Here is a 25,148-nt window from a genome sequence, read left to right on the forward strand (position 1 = left end):
AGAGATCCGCCGGGAGAGAGAGAAGAGAGAGAGAAGCCGACGGGAAGAGAAGGGAAGACGCCGGCGCCGGCGAAAAGAAGAAAGAAAACTTTTTAGAGATAAGGGAGAGGGTGCGGCTAGAGAGAGAAAAAGAAATGAGAAAATGAATAAAAAAGGCTAAAAAAGGAGTTTTTATACCTAGAGGAAGAAGGGCAAAACGGCGTCGTTTCAGAGGGGCAAACAGAAGCTGGAAGGTCCAGGCCAAACGGCGTCGTTTTGAGTGGCTTTGCAGGCACCAAACGGTGCATTTTGGGTCCTACCTCGTGGGCTTCCAGAAGCAGGCCGGGGTGTTGGACTTAGGCTCCCTCGGGCCACCGAGTTGGGCCAATCGCAGCTCAACAAGGTATAACTTTTTTTTTTGCTTTGCTTGGGTTTCTTAGTGTTGGGTCTAGCCCATTTTAATAAAAATGCATTTATTTTTTTTAGGAAAGAAATATTTATATAATATGGACACTTATATTTAATATTAAAAATCAAAAATAAAATAAAAAAATAATGATAGTAATAAAAAATAATGGTAAAAATGCATAGTCTAAAAGAACATATATATCAAATAAGTAAATAAATAAATAAATTCATAAAAATTAAAATTAAAATATATATGTAAATAATAACAATGACAAGTGAATAAAAAATATTTATATTATAAATATACTTAGAGGCTTGTAAATGATAATAATAATAATAGTAATAATCCGGAATACTAATACATTAATAATAACAAATAATATAAATAACAATTATTTGAGTATTACCACCTAAAAGGGGCAAAGGGTTGTCTCTTTCGGGCTGGTCATTTAAGTGCGGAGTTCGAAACGGATTTTCACCGAAGCGTCGGGATAAATCCGAATTCTATACTCCTAGACCCATTAATCCGAGTAATTGTTGTTTAAAATAATATATGTAAAAAATGGTATAATAAATAATAATAATAATAAACAATAAATTACCTGAAATTATTAAGCATGTAATTATTGTTATCAACCAACTAATTAATAAACACGGTCATATAGATTCCATCATTTTATACTGTCATTGCACGCCACTCTTATTTTGCTTATGGCGCGGGAATCCCGATGATGGGATTTCCCTGAGGAGCTTGTAGAGACGAGTTTCTTCCGGGGATATCTCTAGGTGAGGAGAATTTCGAGACTTCACCAAAGCGTTGGGATGGTCTTCGAATAATTTTCCAATAAAAGATTACCGACTCCATCATTTAAAATAAACAAGTCACGACATCATTCTACGTTTGCATCATATGCATACGTAAGACCAAGTGAAAAACTCAGTCTGACAATTTAATAAAAATTTAATTAATAAAGTAGGGATTAAATTAAGAAAAGGCTATATTAAGATAACTTAAGATTAAATGGTACCGTTCGTGGAACGGGCGCCACGGAGGTGCTAACCCTTCTCTGTGCGTAACCGCACTCCCGAACCCATCTCTGAAAACATGGACCAGTTCTCGTTCTGTCGACGAATCTAAAATCAATTTAGAACTTCGTCGATAGAATCGGATTAATAGGTGACCAATCACACCTTAGATAAAAAAGATTGGTGGCGACTCCCACACGATTTTAATTTTCGCCCGCGTTTGGCGGACGGGTTCCCGGACCCGCACGTCACGACAGTAATCACCTAGTAAGAGTTTATGGGTGTCCATATACCATCGTTAAATTTCATTAACAAGCATCTAAAACTTCAACATTTAAATGGAGACATTGAGCTTGATTATGAACAATCGAAATGCAAAGGTTTTCTCTTTATAATACCCAAATAGCCCTAGAAAAACCTTCTGCTTCTATACAATGTGATCTATCAAAACCCAACCTTCTAACAACTCTATCAGTCAAATCCCCACTGATACACAGTTCAACTAAAGCGATCACATTCAACTTAAACTGTTTCATAATATCCATTAATATTCTGACACCATCGTGTTATTTTCTCCATGTACCTCAACCTCATTTACAAGTATATGCTTGTTACAATTCTCCTTGGTATGACCATACAAACCACAGCTGAAACAAACCCTGAAAAGACCCTCATATTTTACCATTTATAATTTTCCATTGAGGAAAAATCTAGGTATTAATGGTTTTGAGAGATCTAACTACATTACTATACGGGGTAATTTTCCCTCGTTTCTCGAATCCAGTGTTATAGTCAATCTTCAATAAACAACCAAAGAGTGAAACAATTGTCTTAGCACCGATTTGTGATACAAATGCAGCGACATACCAGGAAATCTAATCCAGGCTACCACAATAGACAAATCTTCTGTCTTTTGGGAGAAAGAGGGAGACCAAGGCCTAATCAATAAATAATGTCCCTATATCATCCAAGGACCATCCAATAATGCCCTAAGATAGTCTTCTTCTGTAGAGAATTTTACCAGGTAATTCTCATCATCAAGATCCACCACATTAAATCTACCTTTAGGGGACCAAAGAGTAACAATTTTTTCGCAAAGCAATTTGTATGAAATCTAACGCCCAAGCAGTCGTACAGTGAAAGAACTTTGCCATCTCTTGGCAAGTTTGGTTTGTTTTCAATCCGAGATCCTAATCGAGGGAACCCCATCAATTATTTCAAATAAAAAATCAACCCTTTTAGTTTCCACGTTACTTGATGAACCAATGTCTCCATCATCCCCACTATCTCCATCCTCACTGAGATTCTCTTCTTTTTAATAATTAAAATGTTTTGTTTAATTGTTCTCCTCTTTTTTATCCCTCTTTAACTCCATTATCTTCTTCTCCTCCTCTTCTTCTTTCTTTCAAATTAAATTTGGTAAAATTGTTCAACTTCAAGAGATTTCAAGATAATTTTTACTTGTTGACTTTAGTAATATATTTTTTAAGTGATTTTTACAATTAATTTAGGATATAATGTGAAAACCAGTTGTTTTCTTTTCAAATAAATAAATTAGGATTTTACTTTTAGTTTGATTTAGGGTTATAATGTGATAGCCATTAAAAGTAACAACTTAATATCAAATTAAAATTCTAACAAAAGTTATGATAAAATTTTTCCAACACTAATATTACTCCGCAATCACAACTTGCCGATTGAAACCTTCGCTTTCTCATCAATCCTCTTTCCTAATTGAAACCCTAAATTAAAAACCTCCCCCCTTCTTCATTCACTTGCTGTCTCCTACTAGTACTTTGGCCCCAACCTCATCTACCTTCCTCCTTACCCAACATTAATTTTCAAGGTTTGTAAATTTTGGTTTTGGTGTTAGCTGTTATGGTTTTATTTGTGTTGTGCCTTCTTCCTTACCCATCTTTTATTATGCTTTTGGGTCCTTTGAATGATTCTTCCTTACCCGACTATTGTGTTTATTTTTTAGTTGAGTTGTGGTCATGTGGATATAGGTGTTAGTTTACTGGGTTTTGAGCCGAGTCGTCGTCTTTCCAACCGACCAAAACCAAGGTCAATTTCAGTTGATCGGTTTTCCCTTATGACTTGTGGACTTCAGTCAGTCATGAGGGATTGTCAATTTCGACAATTTTAGTTTCTCCTAAAACTGAAACTGACCAATGCACTTCCTGACTTAAACATTTTACCGATTGCTAATTTCATTTCAAAGGCTTGTGAATGAGTTTTCAAACAAAACTCTATAAAAACATTTTACACAAATTTGTATCCATTGAAATGAAGATTGGAGATTCCTTGAATGATTGATTGTGCTTGTCAGATAACTTGCACCTTTGGATATTTGATCTTGCTCAGGAATTAGATTCCCAAACTCTTTGGATATTTGATCTTGCTTGGGAATTGGATTCCCAAACTCTTTGGATATGAAAATAGATTACTTGTATTATTTTGAAAGTATTTTTTATAAATGCTCTCCTGTTTAGCTTGTTCTCCCTCCTCATATATGTTCATAGAGTTATTTATAACAAACACATGTAAGATGCATTTGTTGTTGCAAATCAATAGTTGCTTGGCTCGCTGTTTTTTGGGAAGAGCCATTTCTTCAATCAGTTAGGTAGGTGATTGAAAAGGCATCCAATAGGTATTAGCCCTTGCTTCGAGTTGAACTTTGCTAATTTGATTGCTTTGTTCATTTATCATGAATATTAGACTTGTCTATATTTTTGTAATAAATGTTATATTTTGAGAATTACCATGGAATGGCTTATACTTTAAATTGCCCATGATGACTTATAACTTGAACTTTGTATTTGTTATGCTTCCGCACTTTGAGCATAAAAATTATACAAACTAATATTTTGATGTTTGATATAAATAAAATTATACATGCTTGTAAAAGATTTCATGATAATGAGTTCTATGATGTAGATTTGAGTGATTTGCTTGTTTGTTTTAAGGCTTGTTTGGGTTAAAAAGGTCACTCCCATCGATACCCTTGCACCATTCATGGTTCTCGGGTTTGAGTCGTGACAGTATCTACTAATAGTTAAATCACGTGAATTTAAAAATTGTAATTATTTATACGAATAAGAACATCAAAAATAATTTTTTTTTCATTTAGTAATATTGATAAATTTTTTCGTATGGTCGAATTAAATTAATATGCATTAGTTAATTGTTAAATTTCAATCATGCCAATATTGAAGAAATATTTTTTTTTTCATATTTAAAATTTTTCTCAACCTCGACAAATGCGAAAAAAAAAAACAGAAATTGGATACAATTATTAAATAGCGTGGCAACGCACGGCTACCATGAGCTTGTCAGCTTCTAAATGATCTTTGGGAGGCGTCCAAGACCTGCCTTTATATTTTGTACAACGACATGCCTTCTTTTTTTTTTGGGTCCCAATTTTAATGAAACAAAAGCATTCATATCTTGTTGTTAAGGAAAGAAAAAGGAATAATTGGTCTACTTCTAATATGAGCTTTGACAGGTGGGAAAGACATGCAGTTCCTTGTCCCAGCATTGGATAATTTCAGAAACCAAGCTACAAGAGATTACGTAAAACAATTGAAGATAATCACATTCTCCTTGTTTGGACTTGCTAACAAATTGGTGGTGGGGGAGAAGGGCCACCATTTTTGGACATGATATCGCCATCAGCATCAAGAAAGGCCTAAAAACTCCCTTTGGGCTTTAATTTTGGTAGGTCTAGCACAGTCTAAGAAAATGCTTTTTTCCCTTTTTTTTTTTTTTTTTTTTGTCAGAATGAGATAATGTGGTTCCATTATTCTGGCCTTCAGCCTTGTGCAGCTCATTGTCTAGCCAGTTGCCCCATTTGTACAGCATAAATCCTAGGTTCAAATTTTTTAAGGCTGCCCTGAATTTTGGAGTTTAATTATTTCGACTTTCTCCTCTCTAAATCTATAGGAAAATGTTAAAGAGTTAGGAAAAAACAGTAGTCAAAAGAAGCAGGCAGGCAGCTGCCGCGAAAAGAATATCCAACAAGGAGCACTCCAAAGCCTTAAGCTTGAGCAAGCCGAATCAATCAAGTATAAAATATCAGCATAAAATGTTGGCTTGTTGGACTTGAGCAATGATGGATCAATCAGCATAAAATGTTGGCTTGTTGGATTTGGACAATGATGGGGCTGGACCATACGTCGTGAACTCGGCACGCTCCACCATCTCAAAAAATATTTGATGGTCCAGAACTCCAAACTTGATTACTCTCTTTACCATGCACTTGATCAAAAGTCTAGTTGCAACTTCCTACCGTTAATGTGTTTTTCGTGGATTTGGATACAAGTCTCTGAACAGGTAACTAGGTAAGTACAAGGAACCCATCAAGCTTGACTTGTAGTTGACACTGACTCCTCTAGTCAAATCGGAGGTTTTAATGTTTGGTTCAACACACACGCTCCCACCAACCTCAGTGAAACTTCCCGCTTCAAGACCTTAAAACTAGTCATTGCTTCTGGGTGGGGTTGGTAAGACTTTAGGAGCATTGACCCAAAAGAAGATCCAAAAAATAAATAAATGAGACACTTAAGGAGTCATCCTCCCCCTTTTTCTTTTTCTCTTTCTCTCTTTCTTTTTTTGTTTTTTACTGACACGTAATTTTGTACCACTTCATTTTCTTTTTATTAACTCGCAAAATTAAGCAGTGCAATCCTTCTATGGCACTAATAGTATATTTAAAATTATGGTGCGACATGTAATTTAAAATTATAACATAACTATATTTTTAATTTATATGATAATTTTTAATTACGTATCCTATTTTAATTTATTAAATCTCTAATTAACGTGATAAAAATGACATAAATTAAGGCAAACGTTTTTTTGGTGAGGATACACTTTGTTAGGAATTTAGGCACTATCGTTGCTGGTGCTTCTGTTCCTGTCCAACTCACGCTAAAATTTCTTTGTTATTTATTCCTTTTGTCCCTCAGATGATTACAGAAGACACTAAAACATAATCTCAAACAATCTCACGCATGGAAGCTTTAAGAGTTTTAAAATTCTCTCTAAAATGGACCCAAGTTTCCCGTATCATAAAACATGCTCAATTCAATTAAATATATAGTAAAGGCAGTTTTCATGTAGATAATAGTGATGAAGGCTTCTTTGTTTTCTTTCACTTTCTTATTGGCAACAATCTGCAAATATTAATCATTAACAGGTAAATTTCCCAATTTACATTAATTTTTGAATTTTCAAATACTATTCTATAGAATTTTTTTTTAAAAATTCTATATATGTAAGAAATTTTATCGTATTATGTTACTATAATATACACATACATAACTTTCATTTCCGTTATTCACTCCTTTATTTTCGTAAAGTATGTTTGAAAATAACATCTCATTAAAAATTATAAAAGTGACGAATCTTATATTTATTAAATTAAACATCTAATTGGAGAAGAAAGAAATGAAACAATCTTGTCCAGCAACCGAGGGGTGTTGTGAATACTTTAAGCAGCCCTAGTGCTTTTTCTGGGAATTGACTGATGGATTTTGCAGCATGATAAAACCCAGCAGACCAGATTGATGAAATAATTTTTGGTTTCCCCGTGGACCAACTTGCAAGACCGCAAACTCTATATTTGAAATTTTGGAAGAGTAATCATCGCCTAAGATTAGTGATGCAGCTATGATGTCATTATTAAAATATGTTAATTTTGCCAACAAAGTAGACGAGTAGTAATAGCTTATTTATTTAGTCATCGTGGCATCATTATGACATATGGTCCCATTTTCTTTTTTTTTTCTTTTCATTTTAACAAAGTAGTCATCGTCCCATTTTAATTAGAGATAATAATGACCCCACTCTAATAAATACCAACCGTAACATTTGAATATCCGTCGCGCTTCTTCCAACAAAGCGACTTCTATGTTTTTTATTCCTATCTATCTCACTGCAGTTATCAATTGATCTTCGCCTACTGAACAATAGATTAGATTTTGACCTCCAGCTTTAAAATGACCTTGTGTGCTAGCTATATGAAAAAATAGAATTCAGACAGAGATTTTAAGATTTTAAAGTTAAGTTATGATACAAAACTAGAAACCAAAAGCAATGTTGCAGCGTGAAGAGTTGTGGTGTTGAAGGGTGTTATAAATTCAAAGAAAAAACAAAGCATCAAGAGCAAAGGTACTGTGACTGAATTGACTAAAAAGATTGACGTTCCAGTTCCTTTCCTTCAATCCTTCGTTTTGGAGTATGTGTGGCAAATTATGTTCCCTGGTCTTTGCTAAGATGTCCACGACATAGTCATAGTGGGCATTATAGTTTTAAAAAGCTTAAAAGAGAAGCATGGCGCCTTGTCAATCGGGTTCACATGCTCGTCAAACGCCTTATTTAATCGCAAATCTAAAGAACTCAGCACTGATTATTGCCAAGGAGAAAGCCTCCGTGGGCTATCTGTGGGTCAATTGTCATTATCAAAAACACATCTTTTGCTTCTTTTTTTCATGTCGCTTTAGCTAATCTCCTATTTCTAGCGACGTCAATAATCCTACCAACTCTTCTACATTGCCCGCCGTGCCATTAACGACCGCGCAGATATTGTTTTTAATGTTTTAGGTAATCTTGGCGTCGAAATCACGTTGCTAGTAGTTACAATTTTATTATATACACATATCTGGAATTCCAATGTTAAGATTTGTGTGTCTTTTTTTAATCAATATGAAGTAAAAAAAAAAAATTTGTATTTTAATCAACATAGAGATTAAATGAATTTGTTGGTATCAAACGTCCTAACGATATATTGAAGCCCAAAGGTCCCCATCATTAAGGCTGAGAAAGTCATTTTGTTGTTGAGATTTCTTTTCACCCTGCTTCAGTTCTAAATGAAAAAACACGTTACGTTCGTGAGGGGACAATCTAACTGCTGGCGGGGGCATTTTTCTTCCAAGTAATGAGGGAGAAACTTGTTAATAATATGGGAATCTCAGAAAGAGAGGAACAAAAGCAAAAGCAAAAGCAAAAGCAAAAGCAGTGGGGAAGCAAGGAAAAAATTTATATAATCACATGGACCGGGGAGGGGACCCCCGTTTTAAAGGGCACTGAGTGAAGGTCAAAGTAAACTCGCAATTAGAATGAGGTTTGGTGAATGTAATTGTTGAGAAAAGGTGGCACTCTGGCAGTCCAGTCCAGCCCCTGGTAAGAATCTAAGAAAATTCGCTCAATCCAAGTTTGGATCCTGAATCCCATTCCCTCGGCTTCAAGAAATTTCCTAGGACCGTAAAAGTTGACAAATTGCATCAAACATATGCCACTGCAACCATTCCCTGTCTTAACAAGTTGACACGCAAATGTAGCAAAGCAAGCACTAAAGTAGGTATGATTATCAATAATTCACCAAGAGCTGTCTCAACTTGGATGTCATTTTCACCAGAATGTTTGGTTCCCTTGACGTCACCACTCTGTTCTTTGGGTAGTTAAAGGTCGAATCCAAGTGGACTGATGTTCGCACATCAGAATGAGAGATTATTAACCCTGTCCTTTTTCGTTTACTTCCAAATTTTTAATGAGGTTTGTAAATGTTAATGGTCATTTCCATAGATCAGCAGTTCAGCATCACTAGCATTCATCAGCTACAAGCAATCGCATAAGATTTTGAAAATTCAGCGACAAATCTTCCAGCTTTAGTATTGCTTTGTTCAGTGGCAATGATGGAAGCGACAATGACAATAAATGTTCACGATAAAAAATAAAAAATGCAAGGCAGCGCTCTCTGTAGCATCAGATCTGGATAATGTTGACAGGATACTACTACATTTGCCGAAAGAGATTGAAAATGGCGTTTCAAGCAGAGAATATTTACTTATATCCGTGTAATGGTCTTTATGTCGACAGAAACAGATATCAATCAAACCTTCTAGAGTTGCAGGTAAAAACCGAGGTTTGATTCCAAAAACTAGAATGCTGATAAACGAAGGTGAAAAGAAAAAAGAATGGTGGATACTTTCTCTTTCAAAATCGTGTTCAAACAAGAAAGTTTCCATCCATCCTAAATCCTATTTGCAAAGTTACACACAAAAAGAAAGCTGAAATATTCAGCAATATGCTACTATATATATATATACCGAGTATAGTAACAACATGTTGAATCAAACCATTATACAAGAGACAGAATAATAAATAAGTGGTCCGGAATAGATAAACCTCAATGTCTCAAACATGAGAAAGGAGGAAGGAGCATGTTACAAAATCAGGTTGGGCAGGAGAGCTGCAAGAATTAGTTGATTACATGGCAAGGGGCTGCTGTCTACCTTGACCATTGTTGTATCCATCATAAGGTTTGGTGGACTCCCCGGACTTTCTCTTCAAGACTACAACCCAAGTAATGGCTTCCAACAGCAAGGAAATCCCTCCCAGGGAAATAATAACAATCATATAAGCCAATTTCCACTTATGCTCAGGCCTCAAGATACTGAAACCCTTAAACACATTGAGGATGCCAAGGACAAGTATGGCGTATCCTAAGCTGTGGTGGTAAATGTTCCAGTAGAATCGGTACTTGTGCTCCTTCTTGGGTCTTAAAAACAAGGCAAAAATCTAACAAAAACAAACAATTAAATTCCAAGTTGAGTGTCCGCACAAAAATGAGTTGTTTATGCTATAAGTCCAATTCAATTCACACAATAAATCTAACAGGAAAAGGATCTCACAAAGCGAACATTTCAATTCACACAATGCTATAAGTCCAAAGGATCTCACAGAGCCAACTTGTCAACAAAATATCTCAAAACTTTAAGCATCGAGAGAACAAGTTGGCATACTAAAAATCACCGAACAGTTGATGCAAGAATTCCATTTTGATGCACACCAAAAGATATAGTAATTGCTAAAACTATTGCATATAAATTCCCAACAAATACCTGCACAGTAGCAAGAACGAAAACGGCAATTCCTATACTTCTGTGAACGGAATATTGAATCCCGGGGGATTCACTTCCAAGCTTAAGACCAGTTCCCCAGCCAGCAACTCCTATGGCATAAGCTGATATCTGACAGAAGACATGAAGATAAAACCAAGCTGGATCTGCAGACTCAAAGGTTCTTATGTACCGCGCAATCATAGCTCCAACCGGAAACAAAATTCCCCAACTCACAGCATTTAGTATCCCATGAATCTGTCATCAACAAAATTTTTGTCAAGTTTAACAAATTCATCAAAAACCCAAATCAATCCAGTTAACAAAGAATTCGATTTTTTGGTGCCAAAAAAAAATTCAACGTCAGTCCAAAATTTCTAATTTTAATAATCAAGTCCCTCAGTCAACAATTTCTAATTAACAAACATTAACTCTTTAAAAAATCTAAAATTTAAAAGGAAAGCTCACATTTTTCTTCTTAACCCTGGTGTCTCCTCCAGAACTACTGCTACTCTGTCCAGTTTTCAAATCTAGGGTTGCTTTAGACTTCAAATTAGCGGCAGCAAAGTCATGCTTTTCCAACTTGCCATCTTCTCCAACGCCGGGACCCACCTGCCACACTTGATTAACCGTCCCTTGCGCCGCTAAATCCGCCGGAACCTTAATTTTAGCGAAAATTGTCAAACTCCCGTCGGTTCCACTCTCGGCCAACTTATCCCAAACCTCAAACGATAAATCCTCCGGCACAATTGAACCGTACGAGCTGACGTTATAGGTATGCACGACGGCAACGCCGGTGGTGGAGTTTTTGTAGGCGACGAGGGATTGGGAACCCGCCATGCCGGTGGCCTTTGGATTTATGGCCCAGGCGATCCAGCCGCCGGATTTGGAGGGAGTGGCGATAAAGGCGATGGAGAGAGTGGTGTTGGAAGAATCGTAAGAGAAGTGAAGGTAAGAGGACAGAGAAGGCAGGTCGACGCATTTGGCGTAAACTTGGTTCTTGGTGAATTTTTGGGAGGAGCAGGTGAGGGAAACCGCCGGTGATATTAGCAGCGTGCAAAAGGTTAACACAAGAAAAGCCGACGACCACGAAGCCATATTTTTTTTTTTTCTTTTCTCTTGAGACGAGACAGAAACGAAAAGAGTAACGGCTAGGTGGGTTTTAATGGACGCAGGGTTAAAGTTAGCGGAATAAATAGAAGCCACAAATGACTTGGCTAATAATAGGCTGACACGTGCTGGTTGTTGGTTGGGAGGGTTCGTGGTAGTCACGCGCTAAATACAGAGGAAACTTCTCAACAACAGTGTAATTTATTTAGGGGGACGTATTTATATTTTCTGATGTTATTGGCAATTGGTTTGAAACAGCTAGTTTCTTCCATTGTTTTACCTGTCAGTCAAAAGAAATACTAGGGTACTAAGTTGCTATCTAATTGGGAGGTTATTATTGAGCAAAGATTTTTTACCAAAACTGTAGGCATTAATCAGATTTTTATGTTGAATTTGTTAATGATGGAAGTTTTCCAAACAAAACAATTAAATCACAAATGGGTTAGTTGGGAAATTTTAGATTTCCAGTAAATTTCAACTATAGTAAATTCTACTGGTTCCTGCCCAAAAGAATTCCATAATGTTCTTGTTCCTCATCGATAATGCTCATTACTGTTTATTAACTAATTATAATCTTATTTGATGGTATCTACTGTCATACCATCAAATGATATCATTTTATTATTGAAGTAAATTTAGAATTTTTAAATATTTAAAATTAAACATTAATAATTTTCTTTAAAAAATACAAAAAAATAAAAATAATTTTTTTATATCTCTCAAACTCGCGCTCATCCAATCTCTCTTTTTTGTTTTTAATCTCTTTCCAACTCCTCCCCACTCGATCTTGATCTTCTCTTCTTCTTTCGTTAAGAATAGTAAGATTTTATTGCAAGCTCGCAACTTCAATCTTAAAACATGGTCTGATATTTTCTTTTATGCAAGCTTGCAATTTTCGTTAAAGGCAATAGGATAATCAAGGTTTCAAGTAACTATTTTTACTTGCCAGCTCTAGCGATATATTTCTGGAATCAAAGATCTTACGGTGGAAGCTCATTGGACCAGAAAGTTTATGACTTGTCTAATTGGGAATGAGCGAATCCATTACTCCACCAATGGACTGAGCGGACCTTGGATAATGTACAGAATGGCCGAATTAGGATGAGTATGGTTGATCTTATGGCAGCCACAAGTCCTAGATCGACAATTCAATGTCCAAAACCAAGGTCCGTGGTCCTAAAAATGACTTCGACTGTCACTTAAGTAACAGAATCACCCAAATTCAAGCATATGACCAAGAGCATTTTCAAGAATTTTTTTAATGGTATCATAATTAAAAAATATTAGTATTTAAATTATAGAATAGAATTTTTTTATTTTTTGATATAGTATTTAAATATTAATATATAAATTACTTTTTGATAAATCTAATTTGAGTTGAAGTCTTTGACCCTATTCTCTATAAAATTACAAAAAAATAGCAGGTTCATTAGTGTCATTAACTATATAAAACTCTAACATAAATAATATAACAAGTATAAATTTTTGACAGTTTAGTGAATAAGTGAGGTCACGTGACACCACTTTTCTTAATGTAGATCCGCCCTTGCATATAGCCTTACTAATCAGACTAGCCCTAAAATACGCCTATACCACGGTTATGGCTATGGCTATGGTTCAACCCATAGAAACCTGAAAATAGGCCCTGGCTTCAGTAACCATGGAAACTATGAAGAACTGAGACTTATGCTATGACAAAAACATGTAGTTTTTTTACAACAAAATAATGTAGAAGCAATCTAAAATGCATTTGAAGAAGATGGAGAGAATAATTGCAAATTGTTTCTATTGGTTCAAATTCGAAAAAAAATCAGAGAGTACTATTTAATAGATAAAGATATATCCTTTTGCATAGACACAATCTTTTGAATAAACGTAATTTTTGAACAGGCATAATTTTTCAAAAGACTTTTTTCATTTCATTCTTCTAATATTATTGTTGAAAATGTCCAATAATCCTTCACCATTTTCAAAATAATCTAAATGTTTGATAATTTTGAAAATTGATTGCATAAATGAAAGTGTTTTTAAATTGAACTTTCACTTAGTGAAAACATGTTAAAGTTAATCGAAATTGCATGTTAGATTATGCTTTGAACTTGTTATTTTATTTGATTAATCAAACACATCTCACATAATGATTTCAACAACAATAAATGCACACTAATTCAATGACATTTTTATGACCTCATGCCAACATCTTATTTTTATGAGTGCTATTAGAGTTGAGTTTTTAAGTCCTCAAAACAACTACACTTTACACTCACAGAAGTAGATCTCATCAAGAATGCTCCTATAATTAAAACATTCTAACAAATTTATGCTATAGATCTATTAAAAGTATCTTACTTATCATTTCTTTATCATTATGAGTACTTAGCACTTTACCTAGATGGAATATTATAAATTATATTAGAGTGCTAATAATCATATACAATTGATATTCTTTGTCTCATTGAACTCAAGACCTGACATTGTACCAAATGTCAAAGTGTTTGCCAAGTTTTCATTTGACCTCATAAAAGTTATAGTAATCACTCCATCTAAAATTAATTATCAAGTATAACTATATCTTGATCCAATATGTCTAAACTTCCCATTATACACTTGACTATATGCTCTTGTTAAAGTTGTTTTACTATCACAATGAATGGAAATTGAAGAAATTGGTTTAAGCCACAAGGGTACATCATAATATAAATTTCTTAACCATTCGACTTCTTTGTTGGCGAGTGATAACAGCCAATGCAATAAATTTAGCTATCATGATGAAGTCCGTTATACACACATTTGTTTCTAGGATCCTTATGAAATAGTACTCTCACCAAATATAAAGATCCATCCACTTGTGCAAACATAATCTTCTAAATTTGTAATCTAATTAAATTCATATAAAAATTAATTTTTAAAAAAACTAATAACAATTAAAATTTAGTTTACTGATTTTTTTATTTAGAGAAAATTAAGTTTGAAGATTGAAATATAATTTTTTATTAAAAAAAGTTCAAACCTTTTTCACTTTATCTTATATATATATATAATACGGTCATCAATATTCTCAAATTCTTTTTGGACTTAATTTTCACTTCGAGCAATCTTAAAGACGTATTTCCCAACATCTTGGTGCATTTAAAATTTTATTTTTAAATTGTTTTCCACAAACATCAGACTCTAATCAATAAGAAAAGAAAACTACTAATTGGACTAACCTGTGTGGGTTTACAAGCTCATTTTCTACTTTTGAAATTTATCAAATTTACGAAAACTTATGCTTATAAAACTTATCTTAATTACATTATTAATTAGGTAAGCTCTAACTACACTTTTAGAGGGTTTCAACTTTCTGCACATAACGCTCTTGGGTATTTTTTTTTCAGTTAGCTCCTTTTGAATATATTTTTTTAATTAGCATCTTATGAATAATTTATGCTTTAATAATGGGTTAATTTGTTAATATTATTTAATAAAATTATAGAAAGAGTCATAAGCTTGAGCAAATACGTTAACTTTGAATGAAAGATATTTTTCATAATTTTACTAGACAAAATTAATATTCTAACCTCTTATGCGAATAGAAGTTATCTATAAGGTACTAACTGAGGAAAAATATATATTTGCAAGGTGCTATTTGAAATGAAAACAATCAAGATGGCATTTGAAAAAAGTTGAAATCACAAGAAATATAATTGAATATTATTTACAGATATTTCATAAAATGGGAGATTCATGGACATGAAACTCTAGATCCTGAGGTTTTAAGTTAAATTAGATATGTTATTTTAAGATCTATTTTTTAAACATTCATAAAGAGATAGTTTAATGATTGAAATTAAAATTTTAATCTTAAGAGGGATTAGGGATTATAAGATAAATACAAGGGATTAGTATTATGAAATAAATATAAGTAAATTTAAGTGCATGGTTCAAATTCAATAAATTATACCAGCAAAGAAATTTTGTTAGTATATTAGATTGAGAGGAAAATTGTCTATGAAAAATTCAAAATATTCAATCTCGTAGTCGTTTGGAAAAAATAAAAATCTATAAGTCGTGGTTCTTTTGTTTTAGTTAACATGCATATTTTATTCTATAAGGTTCTGGGACATGGACACATTACAGTGCATTTTGACTTTGAATGGACATAAGGATGCTGTGATGTCTCTTCTTCACTGTAATGGGTGTTTGTTCTCATGTTCACTGGACTGCAGTATAAAAGTTTGGTTTGCTGCAGAAGAAGAAAATTAGGAATTGATCTATACTCACAAGGAAGAAAAATAATGGTGATAATGGATTTGTCATCAACCATGAGCTAATATGAGCTGCTTTTGGATGCATGGCGTGCTTGCACTTTGTGGCATGAATGATGCAGAAACTAGACCAGTTTTGCTCTGCTCCTGCAATGACAACACTGTTCGCCTGTATGACATGCCATCGTTCACTGAGAGAGGAAGGTTATTTTCAAAACAAGAAGTTAGGGTGATTCAAAGAGGGCCTTTTCCGCTTTCCTTCACAGGGGGTGGAAGTGGGTCGTTGACTGTTTGGAAGTGATTGCAGAGGCCTGGAGGAGGGCCCTTGAATCTTGATATGCCATGTATTTATATAGACATCTTGCTCTGCAAACTCTCACTTTTGCTGCATAGAGAAGATGGATGAAGGGATGTAGAAACCGGTGGAGGCTAATCCTATTATTGAGCAGAACTCTTTTACTGACTGTACCCAATCATATATCCATTTTATTCATTCATTCAAAAAAAAAAAAAAAAAAAAACAAAGCATGCATGTTTATTCCTTTTTTTTTAAAAAAAAAAAACTTGCATATTTTATAAATTATCGTTAAAGGTGGGTGCTAAGTGAAAGGGAAGCATGTGGGCATAGATATTTTGTATTGGTACACAAGACAAAAGTTTGCATTTGGTTCATATGATTTATTCAATAATTTCATTTTTAATATGTTTCTTAAATTTGTTATGATTCTTCCGAATTTACTTATTTGTTTATTAAAGTAAAAAATATAAATTTTGCCAGTAATAAAATAAATTTGATTCAATTCATAGTTTTAATAATACTTCTTCTCCTAATTATGCCAGCATCAAATGATTCAATTCATAGTTTTAATAATACTTCTTCTCCTAATTTCATTGCAACCAACAGTAAATATCTTACGTTCGGGAACACATTCAAATTCTTTTAAAAGCAACACAGCATAAATAAAAATAACAATATAAAATTTTAATTTCAAACAACATATTCCAATATATATTTTGTGCGTCACCAGGACCTTATCCAAACGTCTGATCGCTTTGATGCCGTTATGACTATTATTTTTTTTCATTCAAAGTATGTGAATGCATAGTCAGAGCATTTAACGAATGCATGTGGACAATGTGTTTTCCACAAGCCAAACTATACAAGACCTCAAATTAACTTAGGGAGGCTATATTTCCGTGAAGGCAAATATATTAGCTGAAAATGAGGTGGACAGATGAAGACCGGACCACAAATAAATGAACCAAGAAAAGGAATGATAAAATTGTTATATAAGGAAAGCCGATTTCGTCAAAAGTGGACACAACATATATTACTAGCACATATCTTGGCATCACATCAAGTTGCCCAAATCTCCAAGGCAGTCCAGCCCATCAATTTACTTAAAATTCAACTAAGATAAGGAAATATATATATTGCAAATGGAATTCGTTTAGACTTTAGAGCCTTGCTAGAAAAGGTACAATGGACATGGCCTGAAAACGGAGCCTTCAAGACCAGTTTTATGTGTTGGATTGATATAATTAAATGCTATCAAATCCCTACGTCGAGTACTTACCTCTTAAAGATCTAACATTTAATTTTAACATAGATTGCAGCATACTTGTCAAATAAGTTTGTTTCCTTTCATTTGAAATTTAAAATAGTGAAAAAGACAACGATCCATATTAAGAGCTTATAAGAACGTAAAATATTGATGCTTTTGACAAGGAAAATAGCTATAACTATTAAACAATTGAAAGAGCTATGCATCATCACAATTAACTAGAATAGCAAAAGCCTAATTTGCAAGAAAAATGGGATTTGGTTCACACGTTACATGCTTAATTTAAACCATGCCCCTTAAAGTCATGGACTCGTGGTCAAAACTATTACTACTACTTAAAGAGCCAAAAACTACATTAGTGGCGTTTCCCCAAAATGTTGCTGGGTGCTTCAGTTATTGCTCCATAATTTTTGGCGTCACTTGTGTTTTTAGTTTATTTGCTTCTCAAATTGTTTAACGGGGACAGACCCCACAGGGCCACAACTGGACAAGATTTGGAACTAGCGTCCTTGACTTGAATGGTCGTCTCGTCTTTCATCTCCAAAACGGCAAAGGTGGAACACGTTGAGTCATTCCCGGATTTTTGTTCACACTTGAAATTAATCAGTCCATTGTCTGATTCAAATATAAAAACAAGAACAAGAATAAAAAATGAAAACGAGAAACGTGCCCTACGCGTTCTTTTCTCTTTTTCTTTTTTTTTTATTAATAAGATTTCGTTTGTTAAGGTTGAAAGTTTTTTTAAAAAAAATGTTCAATTTTTTCTCTTATTTAAAATGAAGAAATTTTTTATAAATATAAAATAATTTACGAGTTAACAAAAGAAATTGTATTGATCTGCGTAAATTGTTTTATGCAACCATAAAGCATTTTCTATATGCTTTCCTTTTTCTCTAAAATCGATTTCATAAATATTAAAATTGATCTCACTTCGAAAAATATTATCCTCCGTCTATTATAAAATTGATTATTTAAACCTTAAAGATTGATCCCAACAAACAATACAACAATAAAGTATCATTATTTTCCTTTTTCTTTCGTCTATTTAACTATTATTCTTTTTCCCAACAAACCATCATTAATTATTATTATTATTATTCAATTCTTTCATAAGAATCAAATCACTATAATTATTTTTATTAAAGTATGTTAATTTTTAATATAATATAAAATAATTAAAATCAATCAAAAAATTTATATAAAATAAAAAATAAAATTTTCACTCATGAAAATCTCTCATTTCTTTTAATTTTAAATTTATGATTTATTTGCTTAACAAATTAATCAATCTAACAATATGAGGAGAAATAAGTAAATAAAAAATTAAACATTATTTATATATAATTTTTTAACTGTTGGAAAAAAAGTTTTAGATGTTTTGCATACTTGATGGATGTTGATGTTTTTATGGTATTTTGATAGAAAATTATTAAAGATGGGTTATGATGGAAAACATTTTCTGTAAGATGATTCAAATAACAGAAAAAATTTTCAGTAATTTATTGAATAACAAAAACTATTAAATTTTTCAATAAAATTTTATTTAAAAAAAAACCTCCGACGAGTTATTATTTGGTTAGCAAGGGAACCTGAGTTGAAAAGAACATTTCTAGACTGTATATTTCCATGTATTCTTTTTTGCTACATAAAGGTCAAAAAAAGATAAGTTAACAATGGGGCTTGGACCTTGGGCGTAATGTTTCACCAACCCCTACTGCCCTACACGGTTGGGGTTTTACTCTTGGGCCTACTCCTGCAAAAATCAGATGGCATGTCTCCTGGAAAAAATGAGTACTAGTAATACCTAGCAAAAGGAGAAAAAAGGACGGCCATTCCATTTTGAACGACGTTAATTTTGCTGTCTACCGAGCGGGAGTAATTCTATTGGTATAAAAACGTAGAAAATGTAATATAAAAAAAAACTAGAAAAAATATATCTCACTATTTTCTCATGATAGCTAGGGAATTCTAATTCATCTCAAGAAAAAATGATTACAGGAAAAATGTCATAATACTAGTAACAACAAAATGAAGACAAAAGCAATATATAGTTGCTGCTGAAATCATTCAATATCTTCTTTTATTACTATACTCCTCAGAATCACATCAAAACCAGCAAGGAAACCAAACCCAAGATCCACAATCCGGCGCTCATTTCCCTAACCCTCGACCCATCTCCCGAATCATTGTTAGCAGCTTGTCGAGATGGAGATGGTCCAGATGGAGATGGAGATGGAGATGGCGTTGGGGATGAAGAACCCGAAATCACTTTCTCCACCAACTTCAACTCTCCCATAGAAGCCAGATTGGCTTTAGCAAACTCATGCTTCATCGGCTGACCATTACTAACCCCTGGCCCCACCTGCCAAACCTGGTTCAGCTTCTCGGCATTGGCCGGAACTTTCAACGAACCGTAGATAACCATCTTCCCGTCGTTCCCAGCCCCAGCTTCCAGGTCCCAAACGTCAAAAGATAGCTTCCCTTCGACAATAGAGCTGTACGAGCTAATGTTGTAGGTTTTAACAACCATGGAGCCGCTGTTTTTGAAGGCAAGGAGGGCTTGGGAACCTGCCATGCCTGTGGCCGTCGGATTGATGGCCCAAGCGATCCAACCGTTGGGGTTGGCTGGAGCTGTCGAGAAGGCGATGGAAAGAGATGAGTTGGTTGCATCGTAGGTGAAATGGAGGGTTGAGTTTAGGGTTGGGAGCTCCGTGCAGTTGGAGTATTGTTTCTTGCCTCCTGGGAGTTTCAGCGATGAACAGTTGAGTGAATGTGCGGGTGAGATTAGAGTAACCCAAAGAGAAAAGAACAGAATCAGAGATGGGCAAAAGAGAGACCCCATTTTTCTTTCTTCTTTTTTTCGCCTTTGAAAGAAAGAGAGAAAGTAGAGATAATAGCGGCGATGGGGTAGATGCCATTTGGTTGGAGATTTCTGGAGGAATATATAGAGAGGAACATGGTGAAAAGTGGAAACTTGATTTGGGCTTGATGAATACGTAGCCAATAGTTGAATGCCACGTCGGCGGGCACTCTTCTTGTAACCGACGTGGGCGGATTCTGGTTGGTTAAGATCAATCGTTGACTTTCTTCACTGGTTAATTTGGCACTTTTGACTCGTAAAGTTTTTGAGTGGGAATAGGATCTAGGAATAGGGTAGATCACGTGCACAATCTGAAGGGTGTTCGGAGGAAAACCCCAAAAGGAAAGGAAGATGCAATAAGGAAAAAGAGATCGAAAAAGAAACCAAGAAGGATTAAGAAAATAATTTATTATAATTATAATAATAATAATAATAATAGGGGGTGCACGTGGGCGATGCGTGCTACTGGTTCCATGTTTCCGTTAACTGAATGAGGGAAGGATCTACGAAGGAACTGGGAAATGATAAGGTGCCCAGCTGTCATCGATACAAGTGTGAATATCGTGACTTTCTCTTTTCTGACCTTGTTTACTTTTTGGGTGGTGGTACAATTTTACCGTGTAGACGAATGTGAACCACAAAGTCTTCTATTCCCCACCTTTAACGTTTTTTCTTCTTCTTGTTCCCGGCGACGGGGACTTGTTATTCGCTCTAATATTCAAATGATTATAGTTTCAATGTTTGAATGAAGGGATTTGTTACTATATATGACAAATATTTGCAAATTTCTTTTAATTTCATTTACAAAAATTAAGATTCTTTTAACAGAATAATTATATTATTCGGATTTTTATCCAAATTTCACTATATCTTAACAAATTTAGTCAAATATTTATAAATTCAAGATGAGGTTTGAAATTATGAATAGGCTATTTCATTCATATAACTTATGTTTTTAAGTAAAATTATAGCATAATATATAATTTTATATAATTTAAAGTTAAACATGTTGGTGTATTTACAAAATAAAGAGTTTTGTGTGAATTATTTTTTTTAAAAGGCTGAGAGAATTATTAAATATCGAGAGCAACAGGGAAAATCCCTATACAAAATGTCCTGTCAAGAAAGAGGTGAGAAGAAACCCTGTACAAAAATCAAAGTATGACCACCTTTGTACATACAGCTCACCTAGTGAGCAACAAAATCAACACGCTCTGGCATACCAGAAATGCCCAACGAAAACAGGGGGTAGAAAAACAAGGAAAATGACAATCGTGTCCCCTACAAGCAAAGTGCAATCCGCTTTTCTGAGATGGGTTAGCTTCAGAGTAGATCCACATAAGGTCGTGTGGTCTCAACACTCCCTCTTTATATCTCCTATTTTAATTTCAAAGTTAACTCATATAATATGATTATTAAAAAATAAATATATTTTTATATGAATAATTATTTTTTTAGTAAAATAATATGTTGAAAAAATACTTCTAAATCTAAAAATTATAATACCACAAAAAAAAATATAACTTAAAAGTTTAGATATGTAAAGTTATTTTTTTATATTATAGTTTAAAAATTATTTTTTATGAAATGAACGATTGTCTTTTTATAAAGTGATTATTAAAAAAATATATTTATTCAAAGATTGTGTTGTGCAAAATATAAATATATCTTTAAGATAAAAAAGTATCTTGATGGAAGAGTTGTGTCTTTCAGAAGAGACACATGCAAGCTTATATAGAAGACTTATTGTTAACTATTTTGACACACTAAAAATAAATAAGACAAGAAAAAAATCAAGAGTAAGAGAAATGTTATGTTTTGAAAATTAACATAAATACTTAAGTTCTCATTAATTACCAAAAGAGTTCAAATTCTTTATAATTTATTTGTTGTAGAAAATAAGCTCTAAGGTCAAATAGTTTTGCAAATCTTTAGGTCCATTTAGCAGTTACTCTCGTAAAGTGTAAAAACGAAGTTAAACGTTGATTTCATTGTATTCCAAAACTATTCATATAATTTTCTTTTTACATACAGAGTGATAAAGGAGAAATATGTTTTAAAGATAATATTTATTAAAAGATTGGACTTGAAGTAAATTTTGTCGATATCTTGAATTCCAATTAAACCCCATTTACATCGACAAAACAATCTTGATTCTATAAGTGGAGGTGAGACAAAAATTGTTCTAATCTATCGTGGATTTATGAATCATTATGTTTTTGGTTTTGAGTCAAAACAAAAAAGTATTGATGTTATAAAGATTTTATGTTAAGGTCATATTTGATATCAAGAAATCTGGCAAGATCCTTGCCCAATAAAAAAATTGCTTGGATTTATCCATATTCTATTCCCAAAAAAAATTAATGAGAACAATTGGAAAGCTCTATAAAAATTTAAAGATGTTGACAGAAAGAGATACACGGACTATTAGCCTTCATTTTTTGGGCTAGACACATTACACCTTAATTAAGCTGAATTTGTATATACATAGATATCTGCTCGGTTTGTGGGAACTTTTGTTTGCTTGTCTTACGCTTGCAAGATTTTATCTCCATTTTGTTTGCTTAATTTGGTGGAAATAGATTTCTATCATGTCCTAAAATCCTAATGGTATTGCATATCTGCAGCATCACAATCTCAAGAAGGAAAGACACTAATACAGCTTAGTGGTAAAGCTTTGAAACACCAAGCTGTATTTCTGTTACGTGCATGAGTGGGTTACTAGGTTGCTAGTTGTTTTTACCTCAACCAGGCCATGATGAAGTCAACAACTATTTGTTTGGTCTTTTGATATATTTCAAAAGCTTGTAGATAAAGGTTGTTTCCTTTAAAATAGGTTGTTACTATTTTTATGCTTCAATTGCTAATTTTTAAAAACTGATTATAGTCGAACGTTACAAATAAGTTGTATAAATAAGAAGTGTTGCAATAAGATCATCAATTTTTTGAATCCAAAACACATTCAAGATTTTCTCTTGGTAGAAGCCAAACCACCTCCCAATCTGATTAAAGTCTTTTTTCAGTCTTTAACTTCCCTTAACAACCATAAGGCCCAAGAAGAGCTACATTCCATAGTGGTATCAGAGCTTGGCAAAAGGTATGGAGCAACATATGGGAAACTTGGAGACTACAATTTAGTCTCTCTCCTTTGGGTAGGAAGCACTTGCTAACCAAGTTCAGACACTCTCAAAAGGACAATAAGCATTTGCTAACTAGTTGAATGAAATCCTCTAAAAAATAAAGCAGTTATCGTTTCAACCTCACAAAGAAAGAGATATATCTTCAGGTGAAGGATCCCACAGCAGGACAACACCAACGAGTAGTAATGCTTCATCCGCTTACACCCTTAAACCAATGAGATTGGACTTTTCGCGATTCAAAGGAGAAGAAGACCCCACAAGTTGGCTTTGTAGAGCTGAACAATTTTTTAATTTCCATGAAACACTTGATGGGGAGCAGGTTTCCATTGTTTCTTTTCATTTAGAAGATGAAGCCCAACTATGGTTTCAATTTTTGAAGGAAGATAAGCTAGAAGTCTCATGGGACTATTTCAAAAAAGGTCTTCACGCAAGGTATTAACCAAACCAGTATTTAGATTTTTTTAAGAACTTACTAAATTGCAATAAAAAGGAACCATCCAAGCTTATCAAGTACAATCTAAAAACTTCTCTCAAAAGCATGACGGTTAACACTAGAGCGGAAGGTTAGTTGTACAGTAAAAAATGTTTACGCACCAAAGTAAGAGGGTTATTCTACACGACTAGCAAGTACAACCCTATCACCTACAGTCAGAAGATTGAGCGTTGAAGAGCTAAATAAAAGAAAGAAATTAAGACTATGCTTTTGGTGTAACGAACAATTTGGGTCAAGTCACAAATGCAAAAAACTTTTTTTGTATATAGGCAGTACTTGACAAAAGTGATGAAGATGTGGAAATAAAGGTAAAAAACAAAGATTCTCATGATACTTCAACTATTTCTCTTCATGCATTAGCCGGCACTTCCAATCCTCGGACAATGCGAATAAGGGAAAAGATACATGGACATGTTGCTACTATTTTAATTGATTCTGGGAGCACTCATAACTTTATTAATGATGGGTTTGCTGCTAAGATTGGTTTGCAACCAGTGAGGGCGGGAAGCTTTGAAGTGTTGATAGGATCTGGTGAAAGACTTAGGAGTCAAGGCAGATGTCAACGAGTCCCACTTCTCCTCCCGAGAGCATCATTACTAATTGATGTATTTTTACTACCTTTAAAAGGATGTGAAGTGGTGCTTGAGACGCAATGGCTTCGAACCCTTGGCCCCATCACATGGGATTTTTCCAAACTTCTTATGAGATTTAACTTGAAATGTCAGGAGATGACATTACAAGGTGCTACAATGTTTGAAAGTAAAGTGATCAAGAATCCACAGATCCAATCACTCAATCGAAAAATCATTTGGGTGTCTTCCTCAAACTACATGTCAATTCGATTCAGGCTACTAATTAAGGGGTGATCTTGCCAGAGATACAAAGTATTCTTTACAAATACAAAGAGGTGCTCCAGGAACTAAACTTTTTACCTTATTTTCGGATGCAAGACCATCAAATTCCTTTGATGAAAGGATGTGATCTAGTTTCAATAAAATCTTATAGGTACCCTCATTTTCAAAAAGCAGAAATGAAAAAAATTATGGCAAATTTTCTCCAATCTGGAGTAATTCGTCTTAGCACCAGCCTTTACTCTTTACCGGTGATCCTTGTTAAAAAGCACGATGGCTCTTGGCATATGTGTGTTGACCACAAGGCATTGAACAAAATAACAATCAAGGACAAATTTCCAATTCCAGTAATTGATGAATTATTATATGAGCTACATGGAGCGTAATTTTTTTCAAAAGTAGATCTTCGGTTAGGCTATTATCAAGTTCAAGTCCATCCACCAGATGTTGAGAAAACTGCATTTCATACTCATCAAGGCCACTACGAATTTTTGGTAATACCATTTAATTTAACCAATGTACCTTCTACATTTTAGTCCCTTATGAATGAGGTATTCAAAATATATCTT

General features: G+C 33.9%; 2 protein-coding genes across 2 annotated transcripts; both read right to left on the reverse strand.

Annotated features, from left to right (window-relative positions):
* Positions 1-9,490: 9,490 nt before the first annotated feature.
* LOC18612658 (cytochrome b561 and DOMON domain-containing protein At3g25290) lies at positions 9,491-11,481 on the reverse strand. The gene is made up of 3 exons (XM_007049563.3): positions 10,782-11,481; positions 10,317-10,571; positions 9,491-9,993 (listed from the first exon to the last, which is right to left on the reverse strand). Exons 1-3 carry the CDS (start codon positions 11,409-11,411, stop codon positions 9,682-9,684), a joined length of 1,197 nt encoding a protein of 398 aa, XP_007049625.1. The 5' UTR covers positions 11,412-11,481; the 3' UTR covers positions 9,491-9,681.
* Positions 11,482-19,286: 7,805 nt separating this feature from the next.
* Positions 19,287-20,161, reverse strand: AIR12 (auxin-induced in root cultures-like protein). Its single transcript, XM_018118899.2, has one exon. The coding sequence runs from the start codon at positions 20,075-20,077 to the stop codon at positions 19,337-19,339; it is 741 nt and encodes a 246-aa protein (XP_017974388.2). The 5' UTR covers positions 20,078-20,161; the 3' UTR covers positions 19,287-19,336.
* Positions 20,162-25,148: the final 4,987 nt, after the last annotated feature.

Source organism: Theobroma cacao, chromosome 1, assembly GCF_053813885.1.
Source record: "Theobroma cacao isolate CCN51 chromosome 1, ASM5381388v1, whole genome shotgun sequence".
NCBI classification, from domain to species: Eukaryota; Viridiplantae; Streptophyta; class Magnoliopsida; order Malvales; family Malvaceae; genus Theobroma; species Theobroma cacao.

Excerpts from the sequence above, each read along its gene's own strand:
- LOC18612658 (XM_007049563.3), bottom strand. The coding sequence starts at position 11,411 with ATGGCTTCGTGGTCGTCGGCTTTTCTTGTGTTAACCTTTTGCACGCTG. Across the intron at positions 10,572-10,781 it reads CCAGGGTTAAGAAGAAAAAT|ATTCATGGGATACTAAATGC; the intron begins GTGAGCTTTCCT and ends TGTTGATGACAG. Across the intron at positions 9,994-10,316 it reads TCGTTCTTGCTACTGTGCAG|ATTTTTGCCTTGTTTTTAAG; the intron begins GTATTTGTTGGG and ends TGTTTTTGTTAG.
- AIR12 (XM_018118899.2), bottom strand. The coding sequence starts at position 20,077 with ATGGGGTCTCTCTTTTGCCCATCTCTGATTCTGTTCTTTTCTCTTTGG.